The sequence below is a fragment of the Thamnophis sirtalis genome, unplaced genomic scaffold (genome assembly GCF_051295495.1).
Source record: "Thamnophis sirtalis isolate CommonGarterSnake01/CBP01778 unplaced genomic scaffold, rThaSir2_p1.2 scaffold_3, whole genome shotgun sequence".
Lineage (NCBI taxonomy): Eukaryota > Metazoa > Chordata > Lepidosauria > Squamata > Natricidae > Thamnophis > Thamnophis sirtalis.
In genome coordinates this window covers 19,563,017-19,586,756 of record NW_028261383.1, presented here as the reverse complement: position 1 = coordinate 19,586,756, position 23,740 = coordinate 19,563,017, and the positions used below count along the sequence as shown (strand labels likewise).

Genomic DNA, 23,740 nt, shown 5'->3' with positions numbered 1-23,740 from the left:
GGTTGGACTAGAAGACCTCCAAGGCCCCAATTCTGTTATTCCGTTAATCAAGCCTTAAAGGACCCATTGCCTTGAAGTGAAGCTTGGTCAAACTCAAAAACATTGCCCTAGCAAAGGACTGGATCCGATGACTTCCAAGATCCCTTCAATTTCTATGGCTCTCCTTCTGAATATAATTGCATTATTAGCTCTGTATATTGTTGTATTCACTCAAAGTAGAATACTCCTCTTGTTTCAAAACTGATGGCAGGAACAGCTGACCCCAGAACAAGTAAGGTAAATCAGATTTTCCCTCTCTGATTGTCCCTTTCAATATTCTGGACTACAAAACCCCATCGTCCCCAATTAGTGCACCTCACAGTCATGGATAGCTGATGCAGAACGTGACTAATCGTTCCAGAGGTGCTTCTTCAGGAAGCAACTGGACTTCCTTGGGGTTTTTTTTCTTTTTGAAGACATTTCGCTTCTCATCCAAGAAGCTTCTTCAGCTCTGACAGGATAGTGGGGAATGGAAAGATTGATACTCCTTGCAGACAGCTGGTCATCTATGCCCCCCACTTGTTAAATTTGGCCTTTTGGCCATCTATGTCTAAGACTTAGTGACAGAGAATTTACCACCAAGTGACTCTGTTCAATGTGACCTCTATGGTTAATATTTAATGCCATTTTTCTTTTCTGTTTGTTCTCAGTATCCTAAAAACTTTTTGCTCAAGATAGCCATAGATAAGTTATCTGAGATACCAGCGGTCAGTTAAAATAGGGCACGCTTGCTACAGCAGACAGCAGCGGATCAAATATTGCAGAAATCACTTCAAACAATTTTGTCAATGAAATGCTGACAAAATTTTTTGTGACTAGCCTAAAATCTCATTTCTGTGGGCCAACGCACAACTTTTGCTTATGACACACCAATATTTGGCTTGGCTGAGTTTTCTACAATCTTAAAATACGTTTCAACTTCTTTCCGCAGCCTTTCTCATTTTCAAATTCAAATTCAAGTCTCTGAATGGGATGTCTGAAAAACCTATTACATCCCACAATGAAAAAAAATATGTTTGACACTCGGCTAGAAAGAGCGCAGAGAAGAGCAACGAAGGTGATTAGTGGACAGGAGGCTAAAACATATGAAGAAAGGTTGCTGGAATTGGGTACGAAAAGAAGGACCAGGAGTGACATGATAGCTGTGTTCCAATATTTGAGGGGCTGCCACAAAGAAGAGGGAGTCAAGCTACTCTCCAAAGCACCTGAGAGCAGGACAAGAAGCAATGGGTGGAAACTAATCAAGGAGAGAAGCAACCTAGAACTAAGGAGAAATTTCCTGACGGTTAAAACAATTGATCAGTGGAACAGAAGTTGCCTCCAGAAGTTGTGAATGCTCCAACACTGGAAGTCTTTAAGAAGATGTTGGATAGGCATCTGTCTGAAACGGTATAGGGTTTCCTGCCTAGGCAGGGGGTTGGACTAGAAGACCTCCAAGGTCCCTTCCAACTCTGTTGATTCTATTCTATTCTATTCTATTCTATTCTATTCTATTCTATTCTATTCTATTCTATTCTTCTATTCCCCTCCCTTATTTTTATGAATGCATACATATTTGGCATACGCACCTTCTTCTACTATATACGTCTAGAGGTATGCAGTATTTGGATTTTTATATGACTGCATTAGAAAATGAAGTGGGAGCATTGATTGTCATTTCATCTCAACTCACAGAACCGATCCAGTCTGCATATTTTTTTTCCAATTGGATCAATTTTCGCTTTGCTCCATTTGATGACCTTTCTTGCCACAGCGAATCACTGCGGAAGTTGTCAGTGACACGATTATTAAGTGAATATGTCTTCCCCCATTGACTTTGCGTCTCAGGAGGTCACAAAAAAAAAGGGATCACATGACCCAGGGACACTGCAACCGTCGCAAATATGAGGGTTGCCAGGTGTCTGAGTTTGGATCAAGCGACCAAGGGGATGCCGCAACGGTCGTTAAGTATGAAAAACAATCATGTCACTTTTTCCAGCGGCGTTGTAACTTCAAACAGCCGCTAAATGAACTGTTGTAAGCCGAGGACTGCCTGTATTTGATAATATTTGTGGGTCAACTTATCCATGCGTATGTATGTGTGGATACTTTATTTATATTTCACATTTCGAAACTGCCTATCTCCCTCAAACGGTCATACGTATAAAACACAGTCATAAGTCCAGAGGTGGGTTGCTCCCAGTTCGGCCCAGTTCGGCTGAACCGGTAGTGGAATTCAGGCCTGGGTCACAGAACTGGCAGCGGCCCAAGCCTGCCACACCCCTGAACTAGTTCCCTCACTGCCACTGGGCTGCTGCCATTTTGTTTTTTAGTGACTGTGTGTGCACAGTTGAACTGTAAATTGTTCTGCGCGTGCCCGAAGAACAATTTACATTGAACAGTGCGCATTGCACGCATATTGCAAAATGGTCATAAAACCGGCAGCGACCCACTTTTTGAATGGTCACTAAATGAATTGTTCTAAATCAAAGATTACTTCTAGGAGGTAAGAAGTGAGCCAGTGAAGTAGTGTTTAAAATATAAGGCTAGAAATGAGGAGACTAGTTCTAGTCAGCCCCGGAAGGAGGCAATGGCAAACCATTTCTGAAAAGCCTTGCCAAAAAAACTGCCAGATTTGTACAGTCCAAGAATCGGACACGACTGAACAAAAGAAAAAGAGATTGTCTCCTTCAGAATCCTAGAGCTTCATCAGAATGCATAAGCTAGGGGCGAGGAACAATGGCCCTTTGGAGACTTGTGGACCTCAACTCCCACAATTCCTGAAACAGCCATGCTGTCTCAGGAATTCTGGGAGTTGAAGTCCACAAGTCATAAAGAAGCCATTTTTCCCATGCTGCCTCAGGAATTCTGGGAGTTGAAGTCCACAAGTCATAAAGCGGCCATCGTTCCCCCCACCTCTGGCACAAGCGAATCTTCTCCAAATTTCATTCTCCCTTTAAAGAATCCACCCTGAGCAGATTGGAGCCCAGGAAAATGGAACTGCAATGCCCTTGGATAATATCCAATTTGGGGAGTCTGTTGCAAGCGGTTCAAGGCCTTGGTGGCTTGATGATTGCAATAAAACAAAGATGAACTTTGAGCAGGGAAAGTAGGATCCCTTTAAAAATCCTGTGGATGGAGCATGGCTGGCTCAGGAATTTTGGGAATTGAAGTCCACAGGTCGCGAAGAGGCCATAGTTGCCCCCAAGCTGGAATTTGAGCATCGTTCCCCCAAGTTAATGAGTGATATCTCTTTCAAAAATGAAAACTCCCCTAAGAGCAGCTTACAGAAAGAGGTCAGTTTTAGGTGGATTCAGCCACTCGTTTTCCTATAGAATTTCTATAGAATCCATCTGTCAAAGGTGTTTCTCCCTCCATATAGTTTAGAATCTCAAATGGAATATGAAAACAAGAGTCCCTTCCCACCTATTGCGATTAACAAGGGAACTGATGGGATTCTTAGGAGGATTTCTCCGGTAATTTAGCTAGCAGAGTATAGAATAACAGAGCTGGAAGGGGTCTTGGTGGCCTCCTAGTCCAACCCAGTGAGAGAAGAGGAAGAGAAGAGAAGAGAAGAGAAGAGAAGAGAAGAGAAGAGGGACCTTGAAGGTCTTCTAGTACAACACCCATTCAAGAGAAGAGAAGGGAAGAGAAGAGAAGAGAAGAGAGATCTTGGGGGTCTTCTAGTTCAACACCCACTAAAGGGAAGGGAAGCAAAGAGAAGAGAAAAGAAGAGAAGAGAAGAGGAAGAGAAGAGGGACCTTGTAGGTCTTCTAGTACAACACCCATTCAAGAGAAGAGAAGAGGGACCTTGTAGGTCTTCTAGTACAACACTCATAGAAGAGAAGAGAAGAGAAGAGAAGAGAAGAGAAGAGAAGAGAAGAGAAGAGAAGAGAAGAAAGAGATCTTGGAGGACTTCTAGTACAACACCCACTCAAGAGAAGAGAAGAGAATAACAGAGTTGGAAGGGACCTTGGAGGTCTTCTAGTACAACACCCACTCAAAAGAAGAGAAGAGAGGAGATATCTTGGAAGTCTTCTAATACAACATCCACAGAAGGGAAGGGAAGGGAAGAGAAGAGAAGAGATCTTGGAGGACTTCTAGTACAACACCCACTCAAGAGAAGGGATCTTGGAGGTCTTCTAGTTCAACACCCACTGAAGGGAAGGGAAGGGAAGACATCTTGGAGGACTTCTAGTACAACACCCACTCAAGAGAAGGGAAGAGAAGGGAAGAGAAGAGAAATCTTGGAGGTCTTCTAGTTCAACACCCACTGAAGGGAAGGGAAGGGAAGGGAACGGAAGGGAAGAGAAGGGAAGGGAAGGGAAGGGAAGAGAAGAGATCTTGGAGGACTTCTAGTACAACACCCACTCAAGAGAAGGGAAGAGAAGGGAAGAGAAGAGAAATCTTGGAGGTCTTCTAGTTCAACACCCACTGAAGGGAAGAAAAGGGAAGGGAAGGGAAGGGAAGAGAAGAGAAGAGATCTTGGAGGACTTCTAGTACAACACCCACTCAAGAGAAGAGATCTTGGAGGTCTTCTAGTTCAACACCCACTGAAGGGAAGGGAAGAGAAGGGAAGGGAAGGGAAGGGAAGAGATCTTGGAGGACTTCTAGTACAACACCCACTCAAGAGAAGAGATCTTGGAGGTCTTCTAGTTCAACACCCACTGAAGGGAAGGGAAGAGAAGGGAAGGGAAGGGAAGGGAAGGGAAGAGATCTTGGAGGACTTCTAGTACAACACCCACTCAAGAGAAGGGAAGAGAAGGGAAGAGAAGAGAAATCTTGGAGGTCTTCTAGTTCAACACCCACTGAAGGGAAGAAAAGGGAAGGGAAGGGAAGGGAAGAGAAGAGAAGAGATCTTGGAGGACTTCTAGTACAACACCCACTCAAGAGAAGAGATCTTGGAGGTCTTCTAGTTCAACACCCACTGAAGGGAAGGGAAGAGAAGGGAAGGGAAGGGAAGGGAAGAGAAGAGATCTTGGAGGACTTCTAGTACAACACCCACTCAAGAGAAGGGAAGAGAAGGGAAGAGAAGAGAAATCTTGGAGGTCTTCTAGTTCAACACCCACTGAAGGGAAGAAAAGGGAAGGGAAGGGAAGGGAAGGGAAGAGAAGAGATCTTGGAGGACTTCTAGTACAACACCCACTCAAGAGAAGAGATCTTGGAGGTCTTCTAGTTCAACACCCACTGAAGGGAAGAAAAGGGAAGGGAAGGGAAGGGAAGGGAAGGGAAGGGAAGAGATCTTGGAGGACTTCTAGTACAACACCCACTCAAGAGAAGAGATCTTGGAGGTCTTCTAGTTCAACACCCACTGAAGGGAAGAAAAGGGAAGGGAAGGGAAGGGAAGAGAAGAGAAGAGATCTTGGAGGACTTCTAGTACAACACCCACTCAAGAGAAGAGATCTTGGAGGTCTTCTAGTTCAACACCCACTGAAGGGAAGGGAAGAGAAGGGAAGGGAAGGGAAGGGAAGGGAAGAGATCTTGGAGGACTTCTAGTACAACACCCACTCAAGAGAAGGGAAGAGAAGGGAAGAGAAGAGAAATCTTGGAGGTCTTCTAGTTCAACACCCACTGAAGGGAAGAAAAGGGAAGGGAAGGGAAGGGAAGAGAAGAGAAGAGATCTTGGAGGACTTCTAGTACAACACCCACTCAAGAGAAGAGATCTTGGAGGTCTTCTAGTTCAACACCCACTGAAGGGAAGGGAAGAGAAGGGAAGGGAAGGGAAGGGAAGGGAAGAGATCTTGGAGGACTTCTAGTACAACACCCACTCAAGAGAAGAGATCTTGGAGGTCTTCTAGTTCAACACCCACTGAAGGGAAGAAAAGGGAAGGGAAGGGAAGGGAAGAGAAGAGAAGAGATCTTGGAGGACTTCTAGTACAACACCCACTCAAGAGAAGAGATCTTGGAGGTCTTCTAGTTCAACACCCACTGAAGGGAAGGGAAGAGAAGGGAAGGGAAGGGAAGGGAAGGGAAGAGATCTTGGAGGACTTCTAGTACAACACCCACTCAAGAGAAGGGAAGAGAAGGGAAGAGAAGAGAAATCTTGGAGGTCTTCTAGTTCAACACCCACTGAAGGGAAGAAAAGGGAAGGGAAGGGAAGGGAAGAGAAGAGAAGAGATCTTGGAGGACTTCTAGTACAACACCCACTCAAGAGAAGAGATCTTGGAGGTCTTCTAGTTCAACACCCACTGAAGGGAAGGGAAGAGAAGGGAAGGGAAGGGAAGGGAAGAGAAGAGATCTTGGAGGACTTCTAGTACAACACCCACTCAAGAGAAGGGAAGAGAAGGGAAGAGAAGAGAAATCTTGGAGGTCTTCTAGTTCAACACCCACTGAAGGGAAGAAAAGGGAAGGGAAGGGAAGGGAAGGGAAGAGATCTTGGAGGACTTCTAGTACAACACCCACTCAAGAGAAGAGATCTTGGAGGTCTTCTAGTTCAACACCCACTGAAGGGAAGAAAAGGGAAGGGAAGGGAAGGGAAGGGAAGGGAAGGGAAGGGAAGGGAAGGGAAGGGAAGGGAAGGGAAGGGAAGAGAAGAGAAGAGAAGAGACGAGACCTTGGAAGACTTCTAGTACAACACCCATTCAAGAGAAAAGAAGAGAATAACAGAGTTGGAAGGGACCTTGGAGGTCTTCTAGTACAACACCCACTCAGGCAGGAAGCCCTCCCTATACCATTTTAGACAAATGGTTGCCAATGTCTTTTTAAAAGCCTCCAGTGTTGGACCACCTCTGCTTTGTGGCAGCCTCTCAAATATTGGAAGGTCAGGAGGTCAGATCTCTCTTTGATCAGCTTCCCTCTGTCACTTCTTGTCCTGCCCTCAAGCGCTTTAAAGAAATTTGCATGCTTTCATTTTAATCCTGCACCAAATTGGTTGCCTTCCCTGCCCCTTAGGGCGCAAGGCAAACAGAGACGCCGATCTAAAGGCTAAATAAGAAGCGACAAGAACAATGTGGCAACTTTAACATGCGTAGTTTTCAACCCTCCGAATTCCTCCATGCTGGCTTGGGGAATTCTGGGAGTTAGAGTCCATGCGTATTAAAATTGCCATGGGTTGGGAAACTCCTGGACAGGAATCTAATTGCTGCTTATATATAAGAGCCGTGGTGGCACAGTGGTTAGAATGCAGCATTGCAGTCTAATTCTGCCAACTGCCAGCAGTTCGATCCTGACCGGCTTAAGGTTGACTCAGCCTTCCATCTTTCCGATGTGGGTAAAATGAGGACCCAGATTGTTGGGGACAATCTGCTGACTCTATAAACCGCTTAGAGAGGGGTATTAATGCACTATGAAGCAGTATATAAACCAAAGGATTAATTGTTATTCCTATATAGCAGTGATGGCGAGCCAAAACCGAGGGGAGTGCAGGGGGGTCGTGCGCGGGTGTGTCACCCCCATAATGCAATGCGCACGACCCCAGCATGTATGTGCGCATGACCAGCACTCCCCACCCGTTTTGGGGATGCTTTTTTTGCCATCTCCAGGCTCCAGAGGCTTTATAGGAGCCTGGGGAGGGCGAAAACAGCCTCCCACACACACACACCCCGGAGGCCATCCGGAGGCTTCAGGAGCTTCCCTGAAGCCTCCAGAGTGCAAAAAAACGGCCCTACGGCCAACCGTAAATTCAGGAATGAACTTCCGGTTGGCTTGTAGGGCCGGTTTTAGCCCTCCGGAGACTTCAGGGACCTTCAGGTGGCTTCCCTGAAGGCTCTGGAGGGCGAAAAATGATCCTACAAGCAAACCGGAAGAGCAAACCAGAAATCCGTTCTTGAACCTCCGGTTTGCCCGTAGGGCTGATTTTTTGCGCTCCAGAAGCTTCAGGGAAGTTCCTGAAGTTTCCGGGGGGCCTCCGGGGGGCGGGGAGGCTGTTTTCGCCCTCCCCAGGCTCCTATAAAGCCTCTGGAGCTTGGGGAGGGTGAAAAATGGCCTGAAAAGAAGGCTGAAGTCAGCTGATAGGGCAACGCCTCCCGTGCCCTGACAAATGGTGCCACGTGCCATCTGTGGCACGCGTGTCATAGGTTCTAGATAGGCTATATAGGCTATATAGGCTACTAGAGAGTGTTCTCCTCATTTTATTTCTCCTCTTGCAACACAGTGGTAGTTTATTGATTTCTGCAAATGAAGCACAGTGTCAGCCTCTGCTTTGCTGCTGCTTCGGCTGCCATGAAACGGGGAGGGAGGGCATGGTATTTGGGAGGGGTTTACTAATTGTGGTGGAGGAAGATTCTGGAGCTCTGCTGCCTGTCGGACTACGCATGCGTAGGAGGTTCCCGCCAGGACTAACGGCACCGACATTCCATCTTAGTGATGCCTTTTGAAGTTATCTCACACCTGACACTTAGGAGAATTATGATTGGACTGTAACTGGGATGCCAAGGGGTGGGGAATGGGTTATTCTATATATCAACTGCTTTTGCGCCTAAATAATCAGTCTTCGCTTTGCTACGCCTTTAATCATTTATAATTAGTAAAAGTACACTTGATTTCTACCTATGGAGTCTCGTGGTTTTCTTTCCTAATTATTCAATGGAGGAGTGCTGACACACAGGAAAAGTGGGCGGGGCTTCATTTGCGCAGGTGAGGGCATCATCGTGACCTTAATGACCCTGCCTGAGCGATAAGGGAATTAAAGTTCAGGTCATTGGAAAAGTGACCTGGCTGGAGGGTCCTGTTATTGATTAATCTCTGAACAATCACGGGGGAAGAAGACTTCGTTACTTACCTCGATGTAGATCAAGGGAACCTGCGGAAGGAAACACATTTAAAACAAAATCAGAAAAAAGGAATGAATTGGAGCGGAATTTTTCAACCTGGCCACCCCCCTAAGTAAATCACGACGCTGATTTGCATATCGTCGAAGTTCAAGCTCAGTGAACTTCAATTCCCAGAATTCTTCAGCCAGCATGGCCATGGCTATGCATCCTGGGAATTGAAGTCTACAAGCAGGGGTGGGATTCCGCCGGTTCGGACCAATTCGGGCAAACTGGTAGTTCCGGTGAGCAATTGGCCCCGCCCACCTGCTTCTGCACTTTCCTGTCCTATATTTCCCTGTTTTTTAGCTCAACTGATTCGTGTGGCACATCAGATTGTCGCGCGTCAGCTGTTTTACTTACAGGCGCTGATGTAGAAGGTAAGTTTTGAAGCTTAAAAAAGTTGGTTTTTTGAATGCTGCCCACACACACGAAATGCTCACTAAACCGGTTGTTAAACCAGTTGCATCCCACCACTATCCACAAGGTCTGGAAACTCTGTGTTAGAGCTTACTTGAAGACAAATCTTGGCCCCTTCCTTAATTTCTTGGTGACCTGATCTCATACCACCAAGGAGGTTGCGTCCATGGCTACTAAGCAAAATCTTGGGGATAGACATACGGGGTCCATAAGAGAAGATGCATGGATCCTTTCTCTCCCCAACCACAGATGGGTGCATCCAGTGACACAATCTCATCCCCCCCCCCCACATTTGGAAATATCTGAAGAAATATTGGTTGTCTAGACATGCTCCACGAAGACCATCCGTGATAGGAGGTCTCCTTTAGAACCTGCAAGGAAGGAGCTTTCATCTTCAAACAGGTTGCTCTGCCTGCATTCACAGGGTGGGTGGGGGGGTTGGAAAAATCAAAGTTGTGTAGTTGTGATTGCGTGATGGACACGCTGCCCTTTTTTTCACATGCATCATTGGCACACATGAAAAGGAGTGAGGCGTCAATCACCCAGTCACAATTCTGGGAGTTGAAGTCCACAAGTCAGACAGGGGCCATCGTTCCCCATGCTGCCTCAGGAATGCTGGGAGTTGAAGTCCAGAAGTCAGAAAGGGACCATTGTTCCCCATGCTGCCTCAGGAATTCTGGGAGTTGAAGTCCACAAGTTAGAAAGGGACCGTCGTTCCCCATGCTGCCTCAGGAATTCTGGGAGTTGAAGTCCACAAGTCAGAAAGGGGCCATCGTTCCCCATGCTGCCTCAGGAATTCTGGGAGTTGAAGTCCACAAGTCAGAAAGGGGCCATTGTTCCCCATGCTGCCTCAGGAATGCTGGGAGTTGAAGTCCACAAGTCAGAAAGGGACCATCGTTCCCCATGCTGCCTCAGGAATTCTGGGAGTTGAAGTCCACAAGTCAGAAAGGGGCCGTCGTTCCCCATGCTGCCTCAGGAATTCTGGGAGTTGAAGTCCACAGGTCCTAGGGCCACAGTTCCTTACCCCTGACCTAAGTGGAAGTGCCCTCAAATGTGCTACTTTCCAAAATCCCAGGATTATAATCCTACAATAAAATAAGAGTTTGGATGTCCTGGGAAATGTAGTCCCAACTCATCTGGAAGGAATCAAAGTAGGGTGGCTGAGATAGACCATATCTACCACTGCTTGCCCCAAATGATTCAAAGACCCAGTTTCATTGGCGATACCCTTCCTTGGATTCTGCTTCCGAGGCCCCAGTGGATAAACAGAACTTTAACACAGAGGTTTAACAAACTCTCAAGGGAATTGCCTCCATTTACATAATCCCCGAATGTTCTCATGACCTGAACAACTATCTTGAAAAGTTTGCTGCATGGTGAAACCTACCTTCTCATTTACCGGAATGAATTCCTTATTCAGAGAGACGCAACGAAACAGAACTGAGAAAGCAAGAAGAAAACCATTTTAAGAGGGATAAGAGATCTTCAGAATGGAAGAAGCTTCTTGGATGAGAAGCCAAAGGTTTTCAAAGGAAAGGTTGACCCCTGGGCTAAGTCGTTTAATATATAAATAAACTTTTTTGGCTTACGAAGGTTGAAATTGGGCCACTTCAAAAGGGCCGTCAAGGCCAGGAACATGGGACCAGGGGCTGTATGGGGCTTACGGGTTCATGTACCCCCCCATCCCAGCTAAAAGTGAGACCCTTGTTAGATACCCAAGAGGCACAACATCTTGAACTGAGATCACATACAATTGGCAGAGAGCTGGTCCCTTTCCAGAGCTCTTACCTTTCTGTCCTGGCTTGTAGATGGGTTTGTCGGTCTGAACAAAGATGAGGCTCTCCTGATTGTCGATGTAGACTCTCTTCCGATCTAAGTACCTCAGGGTTGCTCCTGTCACCTCCACTGTGAAAAGCGCTATGTGGGTGTTGAAGGACCTTTCCCATTTGGGGAGCTGGAGAAGGGAGAAAGCAGGCAGGTTAGTTTTTCTAGAGAGGAGTACAGTGGCTGTTAATTGGCCAAGCCAAAGACAGAGGAGAGGAGGGGAGGGGAAGAGACAGAGGGGGGGGGAGGCAAAGTAGGAGGGGAGAGGGGAGGGGAAGGAAGGGGAGGGGAGACGAGGAGAAGGCAAAGTAGAAGAGGGGAGGCAGGGAAGGGGAGGGGAGTAGAAGGAGAAGAGAAGAGAAAGGAGAAGGTGAAGAGAAGAGAAAGGAGAAGGTGAAGAGAAGAGAAGAGAAAGGAGAAGGCAAAAAGAAGAGAGGTGAAGAGAAGGAGGTGAAGAGAAGAGAAAGAAGAAAGCGAAGAGAAGACCAGAGAAAGGAGATGAATAGAAGAGAAAGGAGGAGGCGAAGAGAATAGAAGAGAAAGGGGAAGGCAAAGAGAAGAGAAGAGAAAAGAAGAGAAAAGAAAAGAAGAGAAAGGAGGTGAAGAGAAGAGAAAGGGGAAGGCAAAGAGAAGAGAAAAGAAGAGAAAAGAAAAGAAGAGAAATGAGGAGGCAAAGAGAAGAGAAGAGAAAGAAAGAGAAGAGAAAGAAGAAGGCGAGAAGAGAAAGGAGGTGAGAAGAGAAAGGAGAAGAAGAAGAGAATACAAAGGAGGTGAAGAGAAGAGAAGAGAAGAGAAGAGAAGAGAAAGGAAGAGAAGAGAAGAGAAAGAAGAAGGCGAGAAGAGAACGGTGAAGAGAAGAGAAAGGAGAAGAGAATAGAAGAGAAAGGAGGTGAAGAGAGAAAGAAGAAGGTGAAGAGAAAAGAAGAGAAGAGAAAAGAAGAGAAAGGTTGTGAAGAGAAGGGCTCTATTCACACAACTCAATGAATACAGATGCCAAAGATCCAAATAAACATGAAATCTCATATTGCCGGCTTGACTGCTCTGCGTATGGTTGAATTGTTGCTATTAATACAGCAGCACAATCATAGTAACGTCATGAAATCCTAATGGAGAAACATTCGTCTTCCACTATGCCATGAAAGTATATCCAGGCCATTTCTTAATTTGGTTATCCTTTTGCTGTTGCTCCCTGCATGGACCTCCGAAGAGAGCCCCAGCGGCCTCACCTGGAAGTCGGTGCACTGGAAGAGGTCTTTCTTGGAGACGACCTCGCTTAGGAGGCTCCTGTTCTGCAAGCCGTATTCCAGGGTGATGCTCAGGGTCACAGACTCATTCAGGTGGCTCAGCTGGACACAGATCTTCCTGGAGGTTTCCGTGGGGACAACGTAAGGTACCAAAACCAGGTATTGCCTGGAAAGAGAGAAAACAAAAGTTCAGTCAAGGGACCAGAGAATGAAGACGCCCATCCTGCCAGAGGAGTGGCATATCCCAACACCGGTTGCTAAAAAAACAAAAACTAACTGGATTAAACTAAATTTAATTTTGTAATACCCTCTATGGGGGGAGGGGGGAGGGAAGGAAGGAAAGAAAGAGAGGGAGGGATGGAGGGAGGGAGGGAAGAAGGAAGGAAGAAGAGGGGGGAGGGAGGGAAAGACGGAAGGAATGAGAGGGAGGGGAGAGAGGGAAGGAGGGAGGGAAGGAAAGAAGGAGAGAGAGGGAGGGAGAGAAGAAAGGAGAGGGCGGGGAGGGAGGGAAGGAGGGAGGGAAGGGAGGTGAGGGGGAGGGGGAGGGAGGGAAGGAAGGAAAGAAAGAAGGAGAGGGAGGGGGAAAGAAGGAGAGGGGTAGGGAGGGAAGGAAGGAATGAGAGGCCGGGGAGAGAGGGAAGGAGAGAGAGAAGGAAAGAAAGAGAGAGAGGGATAGAGGGAGGGAAGGAAGAAAGGAGAGGGAGGAGAGAGAGGGAAGGAGGGAGGGAAGAAGGAGAGGGAGGGAGAGAAGAAAGGAGAGGGCAGGGAGGGAGGGAAGGAGGGAGGGAGGGAAGGAAAGAAGGAGAGGGAGGGAGGAAAGTGAAGAGGAGGGGGGAGGGAAAGAAGGAAAGAAAGAAGGAGAGGGAGGGGGAAAGAAGGAGAGGGGTAGGGAGGGAAGGAAGGAGGGAATGAAAAAGTGGGGAGAGAGGGAAGGAGAGAGGGAAGGAAAGAAGGAGAGGGAGGGAGGGAAGGAAGGAAAGTGAGGAGGAGGGGGAGGGAAGGAAGGAAAGAAAGAAGGAGAGGGAGGGGGAAAGAAGGAGAGGGGGAGGGAGGGAAGGAAGGAATGAGAGAGGGAAGGAGAGAGGGAAGGAAAGAAGGAGAGGGAGGGATAGAGGGAGGGAAGGAAGGAATGAGAGGGTGGGGAGAGAGGGAAGGAGAGAGGGAAGGAAAGAAGGAGAGGGAGGGATAGAGGGTGGGAAGGAAGGAAGAAAGGAGAGGGAGGGATAGAGGGAGGGAAGGAAGGAATGAAAAGGCGGGGAGAGAGGGAAGGAGAGAGGGAAGGAAAGAAGGAGAGGGAGGGATAGAGGGTGGGAAGGAAGGAAGAAAGGAGAGGGAGGGATAGAGGGAGGGAAGGAAGGAATGAAAAGGCGGGGAGAGAGGGAAGGAGAGAGGGAAGGAAAGAAGGAGAGGGAGGGATAGAGGGAGGGAAGGAAGGAATGAGAGGGTGGGGAGAGAGGGAAGGAGAGAGGGAAGGAAAGAAGGAGAGGGAGGGATAGAGGGTGGGAAGGAAGGAAGAAAGGAGAGGGAGGGGGAGAGAGGGAAGGAGGGAGGGAAGGAAGGAAAGAAAGAAGGAGAGGGGAGGGAGGGAAGGAAGGAAGGTTGTTTTCAGTGATTAAAAGCAAATAACTGGCAGATAGTCATGTATTTGCTCCCGAAGAGTTTATCCATACTAAAAGGGAAAATTTTGCCCATCTCACTTGTCATCAAATTGTATTCCCTGTGAGTTAAAAGTTAACACAGGTGGCCTTTGACTTCCAATCCTTTTTTCAGTGACTGTTCGAATTTACGTTGTTGAAAAACTTAGCAACTGACTCATATATATGACGGTTGCATTGTCACAGGGTCGTGGGATCCCCTTTTTGCGACCTTCTAACGAGCCAAGTCATCAGGCGAGCCAGGTTCCCTGAATAACCACCGTGTGACTAACTTAACAACTGCATTGTTACACTCAACACCTCTGGCAAGAAAGGTCGTAAAATTTGGCAAAATGTCAGACAAAGGGTTTGTCCGCTCTCTTCTTAAAAACCTCCAGTGTTGAAGCATTCACAACTTCTGGAGGCAAATTGTTAATTGCTCTCAGTTCTTCTTCATGCTAAGTTGCTTCTCTCCTTGATTAGTTTCCACCCATTGCTTCTTGTTCTGCCCTCAGGTGCCTTGGAGAGTAGTTTGACTCCCTCTTCTTTGTGGCAACCCCTGAGATATTGGAACACTGCTATCATGTCTCCCCTAGTCCTTCTTTTCATTAAACTAGACATACCCAGTTCCTACAACTGTTCTTCATATGTTTTAGCTTCCAGTCCCCTCATCATCTTTGTTGCTCTTTTCTGCACTCTTTCTAAAATCTCAACTATTTTTTTTAACATTGTGGTGACCAAAACAATTATGAAGTCATTTGGGCACTTGGTTCAAATCCCCTTTCGCATCCATCCCTTGGTCTGGTGTGAGTCCTAGCCACAGGCAGTCCTCGACTTAGAACCACAATCGAGCCCACAATTTATGTTGCTAAATGAGACATTTGTGGTGAGTTTTGCCCCATTTTATAACCTTTCTTACCACTGTTTTTAAGTGAATCACCGTGGTGGTGTTTAAGTTAGTAACACAATTGTGAAGTGAATCTGAATTCTCCATCGACTTTGCTTGTCAGGAGGTCACAAAAGGGGACCAAATGGTGACCCCAGTTGTGACACTGCAACCGTCGGAAATATGAGCCAGTTGCCAAGCATCTGAACTGGGATCAGGTGGCCATAGGGATTCTGCAACGGTCGTAAGTTTGAAAAAAGGTTGTAAGTCACTTTTTTCCCCATGCTGTTGTAACTTCAAACAATCACTAATGAAAGATCATATTTCAACAAAATGTGAATTATTATTAGAATGATATAACTTGTCAAATATAACTAAGATGAACATTATTTTATTCGTTTTAAAATGTGATTAGAAATGGGATATTTTTTAAATATAACAGTGGCATAACCAAAAATTAGAATGGGGAACAATGGAAGATTATAATTCAATACAAATCTGTGTATTACTATTAGAATTATATAAGTTTGTTAAACGTAACTAATATTATTATTAGTGTTCTATCTGGAGTAATATCAAGAATATGGAGATTGGCATAAAAATAATATACTGAAATATTGAACAATTAAGGAAAGATTATAATTCAATAAAATACAATAATACAATACAATAGCAGAGTTGGAAGGGACCTTGGAGATTCTTCTAGTCCAACCCCTTCCCTAGGCAGGAAACCCTATACCGTTTCAGACAAATGGCTATCCAACATCTTCTTAAAGACTTCCAGTGTTGGGGCATTCACAACTTCTGGAGGCAACTTCTGTTCCACTGATTAATTGTTCTAAGTGTCAGGAAATTTCTCCTCAGTTCTAAGTTGCTTCTCTCCTTGATTAGTTTCCACCCATTGCTTCTTGTTCTACCCTCAGGTGCCTTGGAGAATAGTTTGACTCCCTCTTCTTTGTGGCAACCCCTGAGATATTGGAAGACTGCTATCCTGTCTCCCCTAGTCCTTCTTTCTATTAAACTAGACATACCCAGTTCCTGCAACCGTTCTTCATATGTTTTAGTCTCCAGTCCCCTAATCATCTTTGTTGCTCTTCTCTGCACTCTTTCTAAAGTCTCCACATCTTTTCTACATTGTGGAGATCAAAACTGAATGCAGTTCAGTTTTGGTCGCCAGCAAATACGTGTATTATTACTAAAAGTCTATAAGATTGTCAATTGTGTTAAATAGGAAGAGTATTACTGTATTATTTGAGAGTATTATTTGTACTATTCGTTTTATTTGTACTAAAATGTAACTCACTGTTCCTCACTGTTCACACAACGATGCGTTTGTAAAAAAATAAAAAAAAATCCAAAAAAACAGTCACTAAGCAAACTTTTAAATGTCTTTGGAGATTGTCAAATAAACTGTTGTAAGTAGAGGACTACTACTTGTATTAGAGAAGGTTGGTCGGCTTCGTTTGCTAAATCACAGGCCTTCAAGAGATTTGAAAACGCCAAAGGTGTCACGTTTTCATTGCTGTACAAACCACATTTTTCTCTCTTTTTTTAGATTTTTGTTTCCCAGCCTCCTTGTTGAAATAGGAGGTGAAACTTGCAAAACCAGCTGGGGGAACATTTTTAGCTCTCCCAGGCTTTCCGGTCAAGCCACACATCCTTTTGAGAACAGGAATTACAAAGAATAGTTTCTTCATGAAAAAAAAATGGAACTAAAATTAATCTGGAGGTTTCTCACCCTTTCTCCTGGCTTAAATTAAAGCCGTTTCCTTGTCACGCTATATGAGTAAACTAAATACAATATCAGCTTCCAAGTAATGCCATCCGTCACAAATTGAACTCTGAAGCACACAGTGACACAAAATGTAACACGCCCAATGCTCCTTTCTTCATGCTTCATGCTTGTCAACATCAATGGGCTATGATTCCCAAAATCTTCGGTGGGTCACACAGGTAGTTCTCGACTTATGACCGGTTGCTTAGCAATCGGTAGACGTTACAACCGAGTTATGACCCAGATTTGAAGTTCTGATATTAGCTGTAGTCACATGACCCTGCTCTCAGCATTTGACACCAATTGGGTTGATTTATAATCACATGTCCACCAGTATTTGGATTAAAAAAAAATATTACAGGTTCTGTGGGCGTGGCTTGGTGGGCGTGGCATGGGAAGGATACTGCAAAATCTCCATTCCCTCCCCATTACAGGGAAAGGATACTGCAAAATCCTCATTTCCCCCACGATCAGCTGCGACTCGGGAAGCAGAGAATGGATGGGGGCGCGGCCAGTCAGAGGTGGTATTTACCAGTTCTTCGAACTACTCAAATATTATGTTACCGGTTCTCCAGAACTGGTCAGAACCTGCTAAATACCACTTCTGACGTCCACGTTTTTACAATCATTTTGTCCCCAAACCAACATTTGCTTCTGGTTTTCAGCAAAACCAGCTTATAGCAAACCATAGATTCGTTTCATGACTGTGGCCGCTGCAAAAAAAAAAAAAAAGGTCGTAATATTGGGTCGGTCATATGACCGTCACAACTTCTGACTCTAATGGGTAGACCCCATTTCGGTTGTAAATCGAGCTCTACTTGTTGATTCTCTGTGATAATGAGTCACTTTTTTCAGTGGTGTTGTAACTTTGAACGGTCACTAAATGAGTTATTGCAAGTCAAGGACTACCTGTATATTGGGAAAGAGACTCACAAATGCAACAATGGGAGTGAGCACCCATGTTAGCTGTGCGGGGGTACCGTCTCCTCTAAGGCTGCCGACATCACATTGGTGAGCATTCCCAGTGCATGGAATTCAGCTGCCGGTCGTCCTCCTATAGCGACTACATTGAAGATTGGCCACTTGGGTTGTTACGTGAAGTGGTCGCTAAGTGAAACATTTGTTACGTTTATAAAAATTTATATGCTACCCATGTCTCCGATGAGGCAACTAGATAGCAACATCGCGATGTTGCCTTCAGAAGTTGTGGGAGCTTCATCACTGGAGGATTTCACGAAGAGATTGGATTGCCATTGGTCAGAAATGGTGTAGGGTCTCCTGCTTGGGTGGGGGGATGGACTGGATGACCTACAAAGTCCCTTCTAACTCTGTTAACCTGTATGATTTCAGCTTTCCTTGGGTTTAGAAACATGCAAAGGTTGTAAATTCGAGGAACTAATTGCAGTGTTACTATTTCATCGCCATCTTGACTCCAAACGGTCACTATACGGAAGGCAGTCACTAAACAAGTATGCTGCCTTTATTAATCCTGGACCAGTCCTTGTAGTTTTTCTTCATTAGCTAGAATATACAATAACAGAGTTGGAAGGGACCTTGGAGGTCATTTAGTCCAACCCCCTGCTTAGGCAGCAAACTCTATACCAGGGGTGTCAAATTGAAGGCCCGGGGCCTGGATCTAGCGTGTCTGGTGCTTAAATCTGGCCCACGGGGGCCACCCTGGAAACATTGAGTCCGGCCCATGGTGTCTCTGCCGGCAAAAACGGAGCTCAAAAGGGCCATACGACAGCCTCCTGCAATGGCCCTCTGGGGAATAAGGGTTTGGCCCTCTCCCTGGCCTTGCCTTCCTTTGCTGGACACTCTGCCACAGGCATCCCCGACACCGATGACGTTGAGCTGGCCATGCCCACCTGCCCCCCCGCCCAAGGTCAAACACAGCCCCGATGCGGCCCTCAGTGAAATCGAGTTCGACACCCTGTCAGGCCTGGAAGCCACCTTCAGGCCTGCCACATTTTCTACTGTGGGAAAATGGGATTATACGGATTGGGGTAGATATAGTCAGAATGACATTCCTTTTTTCCGAGAGTCAAGGACCTTTCACCCTGCACCTGGAGTGGCATGAACTGGGAGGCATCTCCAGTTTTGGGCGGTGCCTGATTGGGTCATGTGACGGACACGAGGGTGCTGGGCAGGGGACTTGAACTTTCACTTGGGTGGGAAAGACCTGGAAAGTCTCCGATCCGGGTTTTCCCCAGATGTGCCAATATGACACCTCTATTAAAATGGAACTTCGAGGAACCTCAACCCTCGGAGTCTTCTTTCGTTGGGGATGGCACATCCTTGCCCTACAGCCATTTCAGACAAATGGCTATCTGATCTCTTCTTAAACACTTCCAGTGTTGGAGCATTCACAATGTTCTTCCTGCGCCAAGTCAGGAAGCTCAAACTGGCCAAAGAGCTGCTGATTCTGTTCTACAGAGGAATTTTTTTGTCATCCGCACCTCCATAACTGTCTGGTTTGGTTCTTCAGCCCAACAAGACAGACACAGACTTCAAGGGATAATCAGAACTGCAGGAAAAAAAAAACAATGGCTGCCAACCTGCCTTCCATGGAGGACCCGTACACTGCACGAGTCAAAAAGAGGGCTGTGGAAATATCTACAGACCCCTCACATCCTCGACATCATCGTCACTTATAAAGCCCTTCATGGTATTGGACCTGGGTACTTGAGAGACCGCCTGCTGCCAATTACCTCCCAAAGACCCATAAGATCACACAGATTAGGCCTCCTCCGGGTTCCGTCTACTAGCCAATGTCATCTGGCCACTACCCGGGGGAGGGCCTTCTCTGTGGCGGCTCCAGCCCTTTGGAACGAGCTCCCCGCAGAGATTCGGACCCTCACCTCTCTCCAGGCCTTCCGAAAAGCCGTTAAGACCTGGCTGTGTCGGCAGGCCTGGGGTCGATGAGTTCCCTTCCCCTCTCGAATCGTGTGGCTGTTGGTTGTTTTAAATGCTCTGTATTTTTTGTTGTAGTTTTGTGTTTCCCTTCCCCTCCTTGGATTTGTGCGCCGCCCTGAGTCCCGTTGGGAATAGGGCAGCATATAAATAAAATGAACCTCGAACCTCGAACCTCGACATAAATTATTTCAACTTCTACTCTCAAAACAACACTATAGGGCACTGCACACCAGAACAACTGGACACAAGGACAGTTTTCCCCCAAATGCCGTCACTCTGCTAAACAACTAATTCCCACCACATTGCCAAACTATTTACTAAGTTTGTACTACTATTAATCTTCTCATCGTTCCTATCACTCATCTCCTCCCACTTATGACTGCATGACTGTAACTTTCTTGCTTGTATCCGTACAATCTATATTGATTGTTTTCCTAATATGATTTGATTGTTTATTTGTTCCCGATGACTATCGTTAGGTGTGGTACCTTATGATCCGTGATGAATGCATCTTTTCTTTTAGGTGCACTGACAGCATATGTACCCAGACAAATTCCTTGTGTGTTCAGTCACAATACTATTCTATGCTATTGTTCTGGAGCCAATTTATTCCAGGGATTAATTGTTCCAACTGTCAGGGAATTTCTCCTTAGTTCAGAAGGGACTTGCCCTAATCTCTTCCTTCTTCCTGGGACAAAAAGAGAATGACTGGCCCAGGTTCAACCAGCTTGGCAGGATTCGCATTTGCATTGCTGTTTCCCAGCCTGCTGCCTTTAGACTCCACCACCCCAACCTGGCTAATGCCTGTATGCACTTATTTACAGGTAGTCCTCGACTTACGACCGTTCGTTTAGTGACGGTTCTAAGTTACAACAGCACTGAAAAAAGGTGGGCTCATGATCTTTTTTCCCCACACTTACGACCGTTGCAGCATTCCACGAATCCGCCCACCCATGGCCACATGATCAAAATTCAGATGCTGGGCAAGTGGTTCATATTTATGACGGCCACAGTTTCCCGGGCTCATGTGATTCCATTTTGTGATGTTCTGAGAAGCAAAGTCAATGGGGAAGCCAGATTTGCTCAACAACCGAGTGACTAAACTTATCAGTTGCAGGGATTCACTTAACAAATATGGAAAGTAAGGTTGTAAAATAGGTTGTAAAATAGGGCACTTAACGGATCTCTTGTTTAGCAACATGAATTTAGGGCTCGGTTGTCGTCGTAAATCGAAGATTAACTGTGCTAGTCAGTTTTTCAAAACTCGCTCAGCAACATAAAGTTTGGAGCCCCTTAGGGTCGTAAGTCGTGATCTACCTGTATTAGTCAGTTTTGCCAAACTCACTTAACAACGTAAACGTTGGCCTCCATTGTGGTCATAAGTCGAGGACTACCTGTATTAGTCAGCTCTGCCAAAAAAAAAAAAAGTCAGGATGGTGTAGAGTTGTGCCGGGGACAAGGAGACCCGGGTTCAAAACCACCCTTGCCCACCAAAGGACGCTGGGTAGCCAGTTGCTCTTTCTTCACCTAGCCTCCCTCGCAGGGTGGTTGTGAGGACCAAATACGAAAAAGGGAAATGATGTGGCCTGCCTTGAGCGTCATCAGGGAAGGCAGGACTGTGATCTCAGGGACAAATAAAGAAATAATAGACAAAAAAATGAAATTCAATGTAGAGAAAAGTAGTCTTACACTTAGGCAAGAAAAACCAAAAGTTCACATATAGATTGGGAGAAAACGGGGCTTAATCGCAGTAACTGTGAGAGGGATCTTGGAGTCTTAGTGGACAACTAACTAAATATGAGCCAGCAATGTGCAGCGGCAGCCAAAAAAATCCAATGCAATCCTGAATTGCATTAAAAGAGGAATACAATCAAGATCACTAATGGGGTACTAATACCACTCTAGAAAGACCACACAGAATACTGCATCCAATTTTGAGATGCGAGACTGTCTTCTGCCATATACCTCCCTTAGACCAATAAGATCGCACAGGATGGGCCTTCTCCGAGTGCCTTCAGCGGGACAATGCCGGCTGGCGACGCCTCGGAGTAGGGCCTTCTCTGTTGCCGCTCCGGCCTTATGGAATGAACTACCCCCAGAGATCCGGGCCCTACCCACTCTCATGGCCTTCCGCAAAGCTATTAAAACCTGGCTTTTCCGGCAGGCCTGGGGCTGTTGACCTCTTGATTGAGGTCCACCACCACCACCACCTCTGATTGGGTGCATGTTGTGCTTCTTCTTAACTTTGTTGTGTCTTATTGTTTTAATTCTTTTTTAATATTTTTCATTTCTGTAAGCCGCCCAGAGTCCTTCGGGATTGGGCGGCCTAGAAATTCAATAAATGAAATGAAATGAAATGATCACCACCCTATAATAAAGATGTGGAGACTCTAGAAAGAGTGCAGAGAAGAGCAACCAGGATGATGAGGCGACTGGAAGCTAAAACATAAGATGAACAGTTGCAGGAACTGGGCATGGCTAGTCTAGTGAAGAGAAGGACCAGGGGAGACATGACAGCAGTCTTCCAAAATTTGAGGGGCTGCCACAGAGAGGAGGGAGATCAAGCTATTTTCCAAAGCACCCAAAGGCCAGACAAGGAATAATGGATGGGAAATGACCAAGGAGAGTTTCAACCTAGAAATAAGGAGAAATTCTCTGACAGTGAGGAACAATCAACCAATGGAACAGAGGTTGCCTTCGGAAGTTGTGGGAGCTTCATCACTGGAGGCTTTCAAGAAGAGACCTGACTGTCATCTGTCAGAAATGGTGTAGTAGGCTCTCCTGCTTGGACGGTGGGGTTGGACTAGATGACCTACAAGGACCCTTCCATTGTTGTTAATCTGCATCTGTACCCATTTTTTTCCCTTCTGAAAACCCAGAACCAACATTTCAAACAAACAAACAAAGAAAAAAGAAAGGAGGAAAACTGCTTACGGTTTTGGGGGCGGTGTTGTGGTCCCCCCGGGAAGGAAGAAGAGACCCAGGAGAAAAAGGCAGGGTCCTGCAAGTATCCGGCTCTTCCCCATAGCGTCGAGAGGTCAGCTGGTAGAGGAGTCAAAGCTGGTGGGTCAGAAGAGACGGAGTTGTTCTCCACCTCACCTGCTCCGGCCGTCTGCTAACCTGCGGTTCCTTTTATACTCCCCGGAGGACACACAAACACACCCACACACCCACATTCCTCTCTACCCGCAGCGGTTATCACTTTTGGCTTGCTGTCTGTTTGCACAGCTGAGTCGCCTGCCTGGCTGTGTGTGCGTGTCTGTGCGTGTGTGTGTGTGTGTGTGTGTGTGTGTGTGTGTGTGAGAGAGAGAGAGAGAGAGAGAGAGAGATTATTTGAGCAATACACCAGACAGAACTCTGTGTGCCAATAGAAGTTTTGTTCTTCTCTAGCTTTACACACACAACACACACAAACACACACACACACACACACCGGCCGCCCTCCCAGCCCCAGGTCAATCCATTTCCCAAGACCTAAAGCAGTGTTTCTCAACCTTGGCGACTTTAAGTCCTGTGGACTTCAACTCCCAGAATTCCCCAGCCAGCTCTGCTGGCTGGGGGATTCTGGGAGTTGAAGTCCACAGGACTTAAAGTCGCCAAGGTTGAGAAACACAGACCTAAAGGCTTACGGTTACAGGTAGGCCTCGACGTATGAACCACCACTGAGGCCAACATTTCTGTCGCCGAGCAACACGCTTGTCAGTTTTGCGCCCACTTTACAATTTTTCTTGCCACAGTTATTAAGTGAACCACGGCAATTGTTAAGTTAGTCACACATTTGTTAAGGGAATCTGGCTTCCTCTTGGCTTGTCCAAAAGGTCGCCAAAGGGGAATCGCATGACCCTGGCACACCGTAACTGTCATAAATAGGATTTTAGCTGCCGAATTTTGATCACGTCGCCATAAGAGATACTGCAACAGTCACAAGTGTCAAAACTGGCCGTAAGTCACTTTTTTCAGTGCTCTTGTAACTTCAAATGGTCCCTAAATGAATGGTTATAAGTGGAGGACTACAGGTAGCCCTCGACTTACAAACAGTTCATTTAGTGACCGTTCTAAAGTTACTGAAAAAAGGTGACTTATGTCTGTTTTTCACACTCACAACCAATGCAGCATCCCCATGGTCGTTCAGTTGCATTCAGATGCTTGACAATGGATTCATATTTATGACGGTCACAGTGTCCTGGGGTCATGTGATCATCTTTTGCGACCGCCTCACGAGCGAAGTCAATGGGGAAACCAGATTCACTTAACAACCGTGTTACTAATTAACAAAT

At 46.2% G+C, this 23,740-nt stretch overlaps 1 protein-coding gene across 1 annotated transcript in view; it reads right to left on the bottom strand.

Moving 5' to 3' along the window:
• The window catches only part of LOC106552808 (alpha-2-macroglobulin), a 76,984-nt gene extending 54,414 nt beyond the window's left edge, over nucleotides 1–22,570 (bottom strand). Inside the window, exons 1-5 of the mRNA XM_087708046.1 lie at nucleotides 22,398–22,570; nucleotides 12,236–12,419; nucleotides 10,974–11,139; nucleotides 10,573–10,625; nucleotides 8,738–8,758 (exon numbers count right to left, since the gene is read on the bottom strand). Of these exons, the coding sequence (XP_087564172.1) occupies nucleotides 8,738–8,758; nucleotides 10,573–10,625; nucleotides 10,974–11,139; nucleotides 12,236–12,419; nucleotides 22,398–22,489 (516 nt within the window). The 5' untranslated portion in view covers nucleotides 22,490–22,570. The remainder of the gene's footprint in view (nucleotides 1–8,737; nucleotides 8,759–10,572; nucleotides 10,626–10,973; nucleotides 11,140–12,235; nucleotides 12,420–22,397) is intronic.
• Between the last annotated feature and the right edge of the window lie 1,170 nt (nucleotides 22,571–23,740).